Below are 13,565 nucleotides of genomic sequence, written 5' to 3' on the forward strand. Positions count from 1 at the left end.
AAAGTTCAATTTTTTCAATCAAAGAAAAAAAAAACAATCGATGTGCAAATTTAATTAATTATTATAAACAATCCAGTTTTTTTTTTTTTTTTTTTTTTCGATCCACTTAACTAATCCCCTAAATATTAGATTCACTCGAATTGAAATAAAATTTTGCAAAGGACATCTATACTAGGATACTTAAGAAATTCCTACAAATGTAAAATTCTACAAAGAACAAAAGGCAAATTAAAAAGTGCGAAAGCTCTAAAATTAAGACAAAAGCTCTTAAGACAAATATTTAATTTCCCCCAACCCCCCCCCCCCCCTACAATTTTACAAACTACGAACTAATTAAAAACAAAAGTTCTAGACTTTAGTAATAACACATTAACACTTAAGTAATAATATTTGAGATCAATCTTGTAATTTTTTTACATAAGTTGTGTTTAATTTTGTAAAATTTTGCATCATCAACAACTAACTTGCGTGCGTAGGTAATTTAAACCGGCAGAGAGGGCAAAAATGACTAGTGTGAAGCCACTCAACAATACAACCCTCGTGAAATTCATGTTCACACGACATTGTGACCTTTAACACTCCCTCTTTCTTGTTATCATAAAGTTGTTCAAGACATATAGTACAATTAGTACTCTCGCAATTCTTGATGCTCGACCTTGTTAAAGCCTCGATAGACACCTTGCTTGCCGGGGTAGGCTTCACCTCCTCATCCTCGAACGACTCTAGCTCCACCCACGCCCTTAATTCCTCATCATCTTCGCAAACACGATCAGTATAGGCAGGTATATCCCATACATACCGATAATCCTTATTATAATCAAATTCTTTGGAGAGACTTAATTTATTACTAACATAATCTTTAATATCTTGCAAATAATTATTACTCCAATCATCAGTGTGACCCAAAGATTTAATTAAGTTGACATTATCAGAATGGCAACGAGCACAAAAGGGTTAAAGGGATCCAATACGGTGCCATTGCCGGTGGGACGGTATGATGTGATTGGTACGGCGGAGAGTTGTCCGACGTCGTCGACTTGATAAGTAACCAATCTTTCAAACTCTAGGAGTTTCAATTTGCATTCAATCTTGACAGCATCACGAAATTGTTGGTGGGAGCAACGAATTCTTGGACACCTAACTGTCGTCATTATTATGGCTGGGAAAGATCGGTAAAAAATTTGAGAATTTTTATTCAGAAAAAAATTGATCGATAAGCTAAAGTATAATAGCAGTTTACGTTTGGCTTTGGAGAGGAGAGGATGCTATAGAGAAATAAGAATAGGTAAGGTTAGCGTAATACTTGTTTTGGGAAAAAAAAAATTAGGGACATTGATAAAATTTACAATGATAAAATTTCCTTTTTGAAAAAGTAAAAATATCTATCTATCTATCTATCTATTAACCTATACTAAAAGCGAACCTATAATATGTCATTCATTTTTTTCCCGCCAATTTCATTATTTCCTTAATTATTATATTATATTTTAATTTTATTATATAATTGTTTCCTTATTTAATTATTATATTTTAATACTCCGTACATTCTTAAATATTCTTATCATAGGAGTAATATTTATGTATACATAGTAAATATATACACCGTATCAACGAGGAATAGTACTTACAAGTTATTCCTATAAGTACGTATCGTGAATAAGAGAGTTCCCTCTAGGTCGTGCCTTGGGAGGGTTTTGTTCTAGCGTTTTTGGCTAGGTTTTCCTCTTTCTTTGAGGTTTGTCTCGATTTGCAGTCGAGATTTGCTTTTTGTTTCTCAAATTTTGTGCTCGTGCATCTGTTACTATGGTGGAAATTAATCAAACCCTAACAATTGTGGAGAAGGATCAAGACGATGATGGAAATCCAGAAAATTTGCAATTAAAGCTAGGATTCTGATGAAGCAATTGTCTGGGACGATACAGGGGAAGAGGATGAGGAAGCGCGAATTGAACTCGCCCTTGTAGGTAATCTCTGGACTAATCGCACAGTTAATGTCAATGCTTTCATTGCAACTATGAAAGGAGTTTGGCAACCTAAACATGGAGTTGATATTTCGAACATTGGTAAAAATCGATTCTTGTTTCAATTTTATCACTGGAGGGACAAACAACGTGTTATGGATGAGCAACCATGGCACTTTGATAGACATGCTTTAGTCTTAGGTGATACTATTGACTCGGTGAAGCCTTCGGACATTGAACTCTTCCATCTCCCTATGTGGGTTCGAGTTTATAATCTACCTCTAAAGGGTAGATTGAATTTAGCAAATGTCGAAAAAATTGGGAACAAATTGGGAGTCTTTGTTAAATTAGATGCTGCTGCCCAGGTAGGGATAGACAAATCCATTAGGCTTCGTGTCATGGTGGATGTGCGCAAGCCGTTGGTTAAATATGTGAAGCTGAAGATGAGATGGGGGATCGAAGAAGCGTTCGATGTCAAATATGAAAAACCACCCCTTTTCTGTTTTTACTGTGGAATGATGGGTCATGGAATCAAGGACTGTGAGGAGTATAGGGAGGTCGAAGAAGCTGCTCTGCCATTTGGAAGTTGGTTGAAAGCGTCTCCTTGGAAGTATAATGTAGGAAGGAGGGATGATAGCATAGGAAAGGGAGGTAGCTGTGCTAAAAATCTGTTTGTGACTAAACCAAAAACAATTGCAAAGGAGAAGGGAGTTGAGGCGGCTCATGTAGAGGAAGTTCTGAATAAGTTGGAAGATGTGGGATTAACTAGTAAGGAGGGAGAGGAAGTCTTTCAAAACAATAAGGGAAGTGATGAGCTCTTCACTTCTGAGAGTGGTGAATTTGTAGAAGGGGGTAGTCAGACCCTTGAGAGGGAGGAGAACAATGCCACAAAAGAGGTGAGTCATAGAAAGAGTTGGAAGCGTATGGTGAGGGAGGATGATCATAACATGAAGGAGAGCTTGAACATAGCTGGAGTAAAAAGGAAGGAGTCAAAGGAGGGTAGTATTGAGGAGAACAATATACTTAATGAGAGTGTGGTGTGTAAAAAAATGAGAGTTACAGGAACTTCAATTGACAAAGTGGCGAGCCCCACACAATGGGCTCTCGGTGATAAATGAGATACATCATTTCGTGGAATTGTAGGGGGTTGGGGGGCACTCCTTCAATTAATGCTTTGAAACGTATAGTGTTTCTTGAATGTCCCCAAATGGTGTTTCTTTCGGAAACAAAACTGAAATCTTTCGAGTTTGAAAAAATAAAACAAAAAACGAAGTTTGAGTGTGCTTTGGTGGTAGATTGTGAAGGTGAAGGAAGGAGGAGACGGGGTGGGTTAGCTTTGATGTGGAATAATTCGATGAATGTCACAGTCACGTCCTACTCCTAAAACCATATTGATGCTGAAATTGTCTCAAACCAGCAAGAGAGGTGGAGATTCTCTGGTATCTATGGTTTTCCGGATGATGAAAACAAATTTAGAACGGGGCTGTTGCTCAAAATCCTGTGGGATAGTTATGACAGCCCATGGTTGTGCGGAGGGGACCTAAATTTAATGTTGCAGTCGAGTGAGAAGATGGGTGGGCGAAGTTTTTGTGATGAGGAAGCCGATATCCTTAGAGAAGCGGTGGATTATTGTCAGTTGGAGGACCTTGGGTACCTTGGCCATGATTTTACATGGACAAACAATAGAGGAGGAGATGAAAATATCCAGGAACGCCTTGACAGGTTCCTCGCAAATCGTTCTTGGTGTGACATGTTCCCGGCTTTGTTTGTTACTCATCTTACCAAACGAAGATCAGACCACCTGCCCATACTCTTGTGTATCAAGGAAGATCTCCATATGCCAAAGAAAAAAAAGAAGAAGAAAAAAATGTACCGTTTTGAAGAGATGTGGCTCCGTGATGAGAACTGTGCAAGAATAGTGTCCGATGCTTGGGATAGGGGAGGTGACCTTTGTTCAAAAATTGCCTTCACTTCTTCTAACCTTAGTGCGTGGAGTAGGGATAAATTTGGGGATTTTGTGAAGGAACTCCAAGCATGTAGGGGGCAAATGGAGCATCTTATGGGTGAACCCCAAACGGAGGAAATTATTGCCCAAATGCGTGCAATTGATGATAGGATGGATGAGCTTGAAAGAAGGGAGGAAATGTACTGGAAGCAACGGAGTAGGCAAGATTGGCTCAAAAATGGTGACAAAAATACCACATTTTTTCACTCGAAGGCCAAGCAGAGAGTTGCTCGAAACAACATTAAAAAAAATAAAAAATGCTGCGGGTATAGAGTTCGAGGAGGAAGATCAGATCATGGAGGTTTTTGTGAATTATTTTGAATAACTCTTTGCCGAGAATAGTATAGTGGAGTCGGAGCCTGTAATTGAAAAGGTGGAAACAATTGTGACCGAGCAGCAATGCAACAACCTGGCAGCCCCTTTCAACGCTGAGGAGGTTCGTGTGGCTCTTTTTCAAATGCACCCGACAAAGGCCCCTGGGCCGGATGGTATGTCTGCAATCTTTTTTCAGAAATTTTGGGATGTGTTTGGTGTTGATGTGATTGAGAAAGTGCTTGAGATTTTGAACAATAATGGTGATATAGGTACTATTAATCAGACTCATATTGTTTTAATTCCGAAAAAAATGATTGTGAGTCTCCTGTTGATTATAGACCTATAAGTTTATGTAATGTTATATATAAAATAGTCACCAAAGTTCTAGCTAATAGATTAAAGCTAGTTCTCCCGCTCATTATACACGAGTCGCAGAGTGGGTTTGTTCCGGGGCGTTTGATCACAGATAATATTATGGTTGCATATGAATGCTTTCACTATCTCCGGAAAAAAAGACAGGGAAGAAAGGCTTTCTGGGTCTCAAGCTAGATATGAGTAAGGCCTATGACAGGGTGGAGTGGGTTTTTCTGCAGAAAATGATGACTAAATTGGGACTGCCGAAATCTTTTGTGAGTCTGGTAATGAAATGTGTAAGCTCTGCAGAATTTGAGGTTTTGGTGAATGGGCAACCGTCGAGGAGGTTTAAACCTAGTAGGGGGCTACGGCAAGGGGATCCCCTATCGCCGTTCCTTTTTATCATGTGTGCCGAAGGATTGTCATCATTGCTTAGGGATGCCGAGAATAGGAAGATCATTCATGGGATTAAAATTGGGAGACATGTCAATCCTATCTCTCATTTATTTTTCGCAGATGATAGTCTTTTATTTGTGAGAGCTTCGGAGGAGGAGGTGGAGAGTGTGTTGTAAATCCTTTCTACTTATGAAGTGGCTTATGGTCAGAAACTGAATATGGACAAATCAGAGGTGTCTTTCAGCCGAAACATTGATCAAGAACGGAAGAATATGCTTCAGATGAAGTTATCTTTTAAGGCCGTCGAAAGACATGAAAAATACCTCGGGCTTCCAACTTACATTGGTAGTTCGAAGAAACAGGTTTTCCATAATATTCAGGATAGAGTTTGGAAGAAACTAAAAGGGTGGAAAGGGAATTTTCTGTCACAAGCAGGAAGGGAGGTCTTGATCAAGTCTATAGCCCAAGCGATTCCAACATATGCAATGTAGTGTTTTTCGATCCCAAATAGCATCCTAAATGGGATTGAAAAAATGTGTCGACAATTTTTTTGGGGTCAAAAGGTGAAGAGAGGAAGCTGTGTTGGGTGGCTTGGGAGAAGCTATATGTGTCAAAAAAGGAAGGGGGCTTGGGTTTTCGTAACATGAAAATTTTTAATAAAGCTCTCCTTGCTAAGCAAGCCTGGCGTATTTTGTCGAATGAAGACTCTTCCGTGGCTAGAGTACTAAAAGGGAAGTACTTTCCCCATACGACCTTAATGGAAGCCAAGATACAAGCGAATGCAAGCTATACTTGGAGATCAATCATGGGTGTTGTAGACACCCATTTGTGTCTCCCCAAAACCAAACCCAGTGATGAGTACCTTTCACGTCGAATCATAATCGAATGAAGTGAAAGTGTGGAAAGTCTAGTGTTGCGGATAGTTTTAATTTCTTTTCTCTTCTCTCTGTTTTTGAAAACTTATTTTAAGAAAACAGCCAATCCAGTTTGGTTGGTCCATAATATGGGTCCAATAGTAGTGTAGTTGGATAGGGCTTGCAAAGACCTTTCCAACGATATATTATAAGCCCAATTCCGATGAATATTGAGGAAGTTATGGCCAATTTACCAAACTGGGCCCGGTTTGAGCTTTATGTACGGCCCAATGATCTAGGGGAGGGCCTAATATGATTTATCATTCCTAATGCAATTAGGAATGGTTTTAGTCTTCTAGATTCTTCTAGAAGGTTCTTTTCATTCCTAATTCAATTAGCATTGATAAATTGACTTTCGTTGACTTTTCAGAGTTTTAATCAAAATCAAATAGCATTTTCGAGGAAATTATATTATTTTATCCTCCAGTACGGTAAACTTATCGGAATTTCAAAAACGCGTTGGAATCAGTCTTGGCGCCTAACCCCAGCCCTTGGCGCCTGGAACCAGGCCTGGCGCCTGGCGCTAGTGTTGGTGCCTGGCGCCAGCTAGCCAGGGTTGGCGCCAGCTCTGTTTTCTGAGCGTCAGACTCTGTTTTGTTTAATTTATCTTTTTGGCTGATTTTCTTTATAAATATCGTATTAAAAACTCCGTTTTCATTCACCATTCATCATCAATTCTCATCAACAATCATTAATTCTTTAGCATTCTTTAATTCATTCATCTCTCTTAAAACATTCAATTCTTTCTTTCTAAATCTCTGTTTTTTCATACAAAATTCCGCATTCGCAAGATCTAGAAACACCTAGCCATATTCGAAGTTGCCTTCGCCCTAGACGTGAAAGGTTTAATTTCTGAGGGTTTGGTCCCAAATCTCTCTTTCAATTATTTAATTTAACTGTTTTGTTTTATTATTTTCCTTGAAGTTACTAACGTGTGTATTTTGTTATTAGAAAGAGGTACGAAGCATCAAAGTAAGTGCTTTAATGGTTTTCATTGATATTATGATGTAGAAATCATGTTTATATTATTATTATGATATTCCTAGTATCATGTTTAGGGAAAAGGTTATAATATCAAATATGCTTGTTATGATTCCTGCGATGTCTCCTATGTTCTTCCTAATATTTATGATTGTTAGTATCATGTTAGGGCTAAAGATTTGATTTTTATTGCTTAGTGACATGCTAGGGTTTGTTATTAATCTTGTTAGTATCATGCCTAGGATCTTGCTATTATTATTATGCTTTAACATGATCTATGATTATTTTTATAATTGTTTTGATTATGATTATAATTTTATTATTGTTATAATTATTATATTGATAATTTATTATGTTGCTTGATGCTTATTTATTGTTATTGCTTGATCACACCTTTTATGCATGTTTAAAGAGAATTTGTACTTGTAAAAGATAATAATAATCTTGTTGGGTTAATGTGATTATAATTCAAGTGATCGCCAATAATAGATTTATTTGTGCATTAAATTCAACCAACATAGATAAACAGGTTTAGGGTTAATCCTATTGATTGCATGTTAATTGAAAAGCGCACATGAATACGATCAGAATAAAGTAGAGGCCTATTATTAGGGCAGGTTCAATCTCTTTTAGGTTGGATTTGTACCTTCATCCCCGAACCCTTATTTGGTTCATGACCTTATGGAGTTGACGATCTCTTGGATCGTTAAGGGGTGTAACCTTCACCTCGTGAACGGTTTACAAGTTCCTTAAAAACTTGTTGGCGACTCTTTTGCTCTATCTTCTTCCCTTTTGGACGCCACCGTACTTTAGTGTATGATCACAGTGGGGTTCAAGCTAGTGGGATTTAAAGGCTTGAAATTATTCCCTACAGGTGCGCGTGAGGTTCTTGCTAAAGGGGTGAGAAAAGCAGTTGGTAATGGATCTACGGTGCACATTTGGAAGGATCCTTGGGTCCCAAACCTTCCGAATTTTAGGGTAGGCAGTAGCCAAAGGCTGGAAGAAGGGGAGCCCATTTTTGTTCGTGACTTATGGTCTGACAAATGCTGGAATATTCAGACTCTTGAGGCTCGGTTTTCTTCGGTGGAAGTGAATGAAATATGTAATATCCCGATCCCAATGTTTGATAGAAAGGATTCTTGGGTGTGGCATCATACGAAGGATGGGAATTACTCAGTTCGCAGTGCTTACAACCTTCTCACTGTTGAGCAAAAAAATGATACGTCCTCGAATTGGACTACAGTGAGCAAGGTAGACTGGTCTATGGTCTGGGATGCTGAGCTTCCGCCTAAAGTAAAATTTTTTGCTTGGCGTGCTATGAAGAATGCTGTCGCTGCTAGGTACAGTTTGGCCCAACGCGCTATGCCTATCGATACTACTTGTCCTATGTGTGGAAACGGTGTCGAAAGTGCCCTGCATATGTTGATTAAATGTGAAGAGGCGAAGCGAATCTGGTATTGTTCTCCGTTGAGGCTGGAGGTGGGAAATTTTGAGGGCGACACCTTTTTTTAGTGGTGTGTGGGTGTGAGAAAGCATTATACAGACCCCCATTGGTGGAACTTGTTTTGGAGTATCTTGTGGGGTGTTTGGCTTAGGAGAAACGCATGGGTCTTTGATGGAAGAAAGAAAGATTCTAGCGAAACCATCCACAAGGCTGTGGGAATGGTGGGTGATTATGAAAGTGCATTGGAGAATTCTACTTCGTCCTCAAATCCCCAGCAGTTTGAATCTCAATGGAAGCCACCGGTGGAAGGAGTGATCAAAATCAATTCGGACGCAGCAATTTTTGGCTCGAATCAGGTGGGGATGGGTGCTGTAATGCGGGACAGAGTTGGTGATGTTGTTGCCTCGACTTGCCTTTGTCTTAAAGGTAATTATGATGTCGATGTTGTTGAAGCATTGGCGATGAGACACGCCTTATCCATATCCTTGGAGTCGGGCTTCAATAGAGTGTGTTTGGAAACAGATTGCTTGAAACTTCATCACCATCTGAAGAAGAAGAATGCCCCTGCCACTGCTTTTGGTCTGATTGTACATGACATTTTGAGGCTTGCTCTTCAATGCCAGGAGTACTCTTTCTCCTTTGTGAAACGAGGTGGAAATCGAGTTGCTCACGAACTAGCTAAAATTAGTTCTTCCTTTACTGAGCTTAGAGTATGGATGGAGGAGGTCCCTTTGGGCATCTCTGACTTTGTAATTGCTGATTTAAACACTTTGATTGCTTAATAAAGCTTTGCTCAGTTTCCGTCAAAAAAAAAAAAAAAATACACCGCATCAACCATATCGTTCACAAAACAGAAATAATGTGAAAAGTAGTATAAAATCTTTTAAAATTTCCAATATTATTCTTATACTCCACAATACTATCTACATATAGTTTCAATTCACCATTAAATATCAAATTTATGCATGATTGACAATGGATACGAGTAAAAAAATTTAATTTTACGTATTTATATAAAAAAAATTCTCTAACTTTTATCATGTGATAAAAAAAATTTATTTTAATTAAAAAAGAAAATTCATTTTGGTAGCATATATTCTTTGTATAAATTTTAAAATTATACATAACGTTTATAAAAACAAAATCATTTTGTTACAGTATGCTTCGTACAAACGTACATAACAAATATTGGAAAATTAAATCTAATTATTTGATAGAGTATAAAACATTTTTTTTTTTTGGCCTGAACCAAAACCTTAAACTGATGGTTTCTAAGCATAATTTGACCTAAATTTCATACTTCATAATTATATTAAATTTTACACTATTTTTGATAGCTTCTAAGCATAACCCGAAATCTGACTCGAACTCGACCGGCTGACCCGAATTGTCACCCCTAATTGGTTTAAACTAAAATTCAAGTTATTTTGTTACAAATAATTTTTTGGATAAATTATTGTTGAATTAACACCACTATTTATTATTTATTTGTTCTAAAATTTAATTATGACCGTAGATGGCACGGGACTTAACCTAATAATCTATTATACTCCCTCCATTACATATTAGTCGCAACAAAGGGGTATTACTTGTGACACAAATAATACCTCTTTGTTGCGAGTAATATGTAACGGATGGAGTATATATATATATATATATATATATATATATAAATCCTATTAGGCTATTACCCTTTATTAATATTTCTTTGACAATACTTAGGGGCCGTTTGGTTCACACGGGGTAAACAAAATGGAATGAACAAAGGGAATCAAAGAGAATGGAATGAAACCCTTTCTTTATACTATGTTGTTTGTTTTTAAAAATCAAAGGCATGGGAATGAGGGGTTGTGCATTGGTGGTAGTGACTTCTCCAACCACTCAACTGCCCAACCACCACCTCACCGCTCGTTGTCGTACCTCCTCCACCATCGCCGCCCGTCACCACACCTTCCCCACCTCTCGCCGCCCGGAAAACCACCTTCCCCTGCCCACAAAAACCTTCCCCCTGCCCACGATAAACCCTAGAAACCCATCCTCGTCCCCTTAAAACCGCCGGCCGTCACCTCCCTTGCCCTAGAAACCCTAGCCGCTAGGGTTTCGAGGGTAAGGGAGGTGACGGCCGGCGGTTTTAAGGGGACGAGGATGGGTTTTCGTGGGTGAGTTAAGTTTTTCCGGGAAGGGAGAATTCTTTAGAGGGAGGTGCGACGAGTTCTGATTTGGAGATGGGAAGGTGCGGCACCTACCGACAAGGATTGGGCAAGCTCCGGCGACACCCGACGAGGACTAGGCGAGCTCCGGCGAGGTGGTTGTGCGGTGGGGGTAAGTGGGTGAGGTAGTGGCTGGTGTGTGTAGTGGTGGCTTAGGAAAGGGAATGGAAAAGGCTAGGAGGGGTGGGGAATCAAGATAGAAGGATTTTGGGTAAAGTCAAAAATAAAAATGGGTAAAAGAGAATGAAAAAAATGACAAACAAACAACAACAAAGAGAATGAGGCATATTCATTCCCTTTCCCTTTGATTATTAACCCCAACCTGCCCCTTATAATAAAACAATGGAGTATCGGTTAAGAGGTAAATATCAAGGCATCAAATAGAGGATGTGGAAATTAGGATATTTATCTATGTTTTTTCAAATAGCCGGAAGGATGAAATTATATTACCTTAATTATGGAAACTTAAGCTATGTAAATTTATGTATGATACTAATTCTTCGTAATTACTGTATTTTTTACCGTTGACTTGTAAGTAGTGGTTGTTGTTGGATCCCACGTATTGGAATCTTCATCAGTATTTTGGCATAACTCCTAGCTGTAGATACTGACGTTAAATTTAAATAAGACACATACAACTATACAATTATGCAACTTAATTATGATATAACTCGTACTTTTTTTTTTGTTTTTTTAATTATTGCATCAAGTTTTTTAAGAAAGATTTCATAAATATTGCACCATATTTTTTTTGGAAAAAATAAAATTGTCATAAATATTACACCATATTTTTTTTGGAAACACTATATTTATTTTAGGAGGCAAATAATTTTGTTCATGCTATAAACACCCTACGTGTTGGAGTACTAGGTATTTACAGCGTGAAGAGAGTTATTTGTTTCGTAAAATAAATATGGTATTTCCAAAAATATAAATGGTGTAGTAATATTTATGAAAATTTTATTTTCTATAAAAAAAAAAACTCATATGTTTTTTTCCAATAGTTTTTTTTTAAAACACCATATTTATTTTGGGAAACAAATAAATAACTTTAATACTCCATAATGTTTACTTTAGGAGTATATATTTAACACTTATTCGTTAGTTTATATTTATATCCTATGCTTAATTTTGTATTTTTTACCCCTCTTTTTTTTCCACTACTAGAAAAAAGTATGTCAAAAGTCTATGGTGTAATGATAAAAGAACGAAGAAAGCATATACAAGGATAATTAAGCTAGTATGTCTGTAGTTTAACGCATTATTACCTCTAAAATAAAATGGTTCGAAATAATTTGAACCTAAATTCGTTTGTTTTTGGTCCAACTCAAAAGAGAGACTATAGGGAAAACATTTGAATATTGAGCTAAGACAACTCAAATTTCCTCACCCATGAGCTAGCTAAAGACATATATGTGGCGAGTAAAAAAGAGGAATTAAAGAAACATGACTTCAAAATTAGGAAAAAAAAATATTACAAAAAAATTGCACTCTTTATCCGCGTAGTAATCTTTGATTAAATAATTAGAGTTAACCACAAATTCAGGTACTCAATTCTTCCTTTTTTCACCGTTTAGGTACTTAATTTTTTTTTGCTTTGCTTTTGGGTACTGAGTTAAGAATTCCGGCCAAAAAAATAAATCAGCCTAAGAATTCAGTACCTTTGGTTAAAGAATTCAGTACCTTGTTAAGAGAAAATGGGCCCCACCCGATTAAAAAAATTCGCAGGTCACCCTTAATTTTTTTCCCTTTCTTATTCTTTATTCCCCCTTTTTGCTCCCTTTATTCTTTCCTTTTCTGGAAATTTGCTGCGTCATTGTCGAAGAACACGAGCAAGCTTAGGCTCGACTCTGGGGAAAACGACACCAAAAGCCGCCATTTTTTTGAGGTAAGCTCAATTACTCATGGATTATGTTGATATTTTGATATAAATTTTGAATTTTTTGCCCATTTCTTGATGTTATTTGCGACCTAGGGTTTTCGATTTTTGGGGGGTTTTTTTGAACAAATTGATGATGTCGATTTCTTGTGTTAAATTTGTTGCTTTGTTGTTGTTTGTTGTTGGATTAAGCTAGCAGCAGCAAGGGAAGAACCTAGCAGCAGCTTCTGTTTCTGTTATATATATATATATATATATATATATATATATATATATATATATATATATATATATATATATATATATATATATATATATATATATATATATATATATATATATATATATATATATATATATATATATATATATATTCTAAAAAAATCTGGGAAAACCTTGTTGAAGAATTTGTGCCTAAATAGACATGGTGAATGAACCTGTTTTGATGATATTTGTTGCTAGTGTACTGCTACAGCTTCTGCGTTGCTGTTTTTGTTTTTTTTTTTATTGAAATTGAATCAGGGAAAATCGTTTTGGATGAATTTTGTTAAGAAAACATGGTGCGTTGCTAGTGTTTTGCAGGTGTTTTTATGGTATTTTTTGGCCAAGTTCATGCCCCTTTAAATAGAGTAATAACGGCTAGTTTATGAATCAAAGTTAAGAATTTTTTTTTTTTAAAAAAAATATTATTTTTTTAATTAGGCATGGTTAGTGATGAGTTAGTGGTGAGTTAGTTCACCTGAAAATCACTTTGAGTACCCAAAAGCAAAGCAAAAAAAATTGAGTACCTAAAAGGTGAAAAAAGGAAGAATTGAGTACCTAATTGTACTCTTAACTCAAATAATTAATCTTTCCTTCTTTCAAAAAAAAAAATAATTAATCTTTCCTTAATTATTTGGTAGATTCCAAATCAATATTCATAATCATAATCATGATTATTTTCCTAATTTAAATAAATCTACCAACTTTACAATCTTTGTTTCAATTAAAAAAAAAAAAAAAAAAAAAAAAAAAAAAAAAAAAAAAAAAAAAAAACCTTAAATAATTGTTCTTATATTCTTAAACCCTTATTTTTCATTTTCTTATTTTGATTCCAAATTTTATGG

The 13,565-nt window shown here is 36.5% G+C and overlaps 2 protein-coding genes across 2 annotated transcripts; both read left to right on the forward strand.

Annotated features, from left to right (window-relative positions):
- The first annotated feature begins 933 nt into the window (after positions 1 to 933).
- Positions 934 to 5,207, forward strand: LOC145639848 (uncharacterized). The gene is made up of 5 exons (XM_081691176.1): positions 934 to 1,006; positions 1,923 to 2,998; positions 3,379 to 4,106; positions 4,309 to 4,550; positions 4,801 to 5,207. The coding sequence occupies exons 1-5, from the start codon at positions 934 to 936 to the stop codon at positions 5,205 to 5,207; spliced, it is 2,526 nt and encodes an 841-aa protein (XP_081547302.1).
- Positions 5,208 to 5,249: 42 nt separating this feature from the next.
- On the forward strand, positions 5,250 to 9,152 carry LOC145639849 (uncharacterized). The gene is made up of 3 exons (XM_081691178.1): positions 5,250 to 5,376; positions 7,801 to 8,380; positions 8,522 to 9,152. Exons 1-3 carry the CDS (start codon positions 5,250 to 5,252, stop codon positions 9,150 to 9,152), a joined length of 1,338 nt encoding a protein of 445 aa, XP_081547304.1.
- Positions 9,153 to 13,565: the final 4,413 nt, after the last annotated feature.

This window comes from Chenopodium album, chromosome 7 (assembly GCF_948465745.1).
Source record: "Chenopodium album chromosome 7, dcCheAlbu1.1, whole genome shotgun sequence".
NCBI lineage: Eukaryota > Viridiplantae > Streptophyta > Magnoliopsida > Caryophyllales > Amaranthaceae > Chenopodium > Chenopodium album.

What these genes read in the sequence shown, in the direction of transcription:
- LOC145639848 (XM_081691176.1), top strand. Translation starts at nt 934, where the DNA reads ATGGCAACGAGCACAAAAGGGTTAAAGGGATCCAATACGGTGCCATTG. An exon ending in GGGACGGTATGATGTGATTG is followed by an intron (nt 1,007 to 1,922) that starts GTACGGCGGAGA and finishes GGGACGATACAG; the next exon opens with GGGAAGAGGATGAGGAAGCG. An exon ending in CTTGAAAGAAGGGAGGAAAT is followed by an intron (nt 4,107 to 4,308) that starts GTACTGGAAGCA and finishes TGCCGAGAATAG; the next exon opens with TATAGTGGAGTCGGAGCCTG.
- LOC145639849 (XM_081691178.1), top strand. Translation starts at nt 5,250, where the DNA reads ATGGACAAATCAGAGGTGTCTTTCAGCCGAAACATTGATCAAGAACGG. An exon ending in CGGGCTTCCAACTTACATTG is followed by an intron (nt 5,377 to 7,800) that starts GTAGTTCGAAGA and finishes TATTCCCTACAG; the next exon opens with GTGCGCGTGAGGTTCTTGCT. An exon ending in GAAGAGGCGAAGCGAATCTG is followed by an intron (nt 8,381 to 8,521) that starts GTATTGTTCTCC and finishes TGTTTGGCTTAG; the next exon opens with GAGAAACGCATGGGTCTTTG.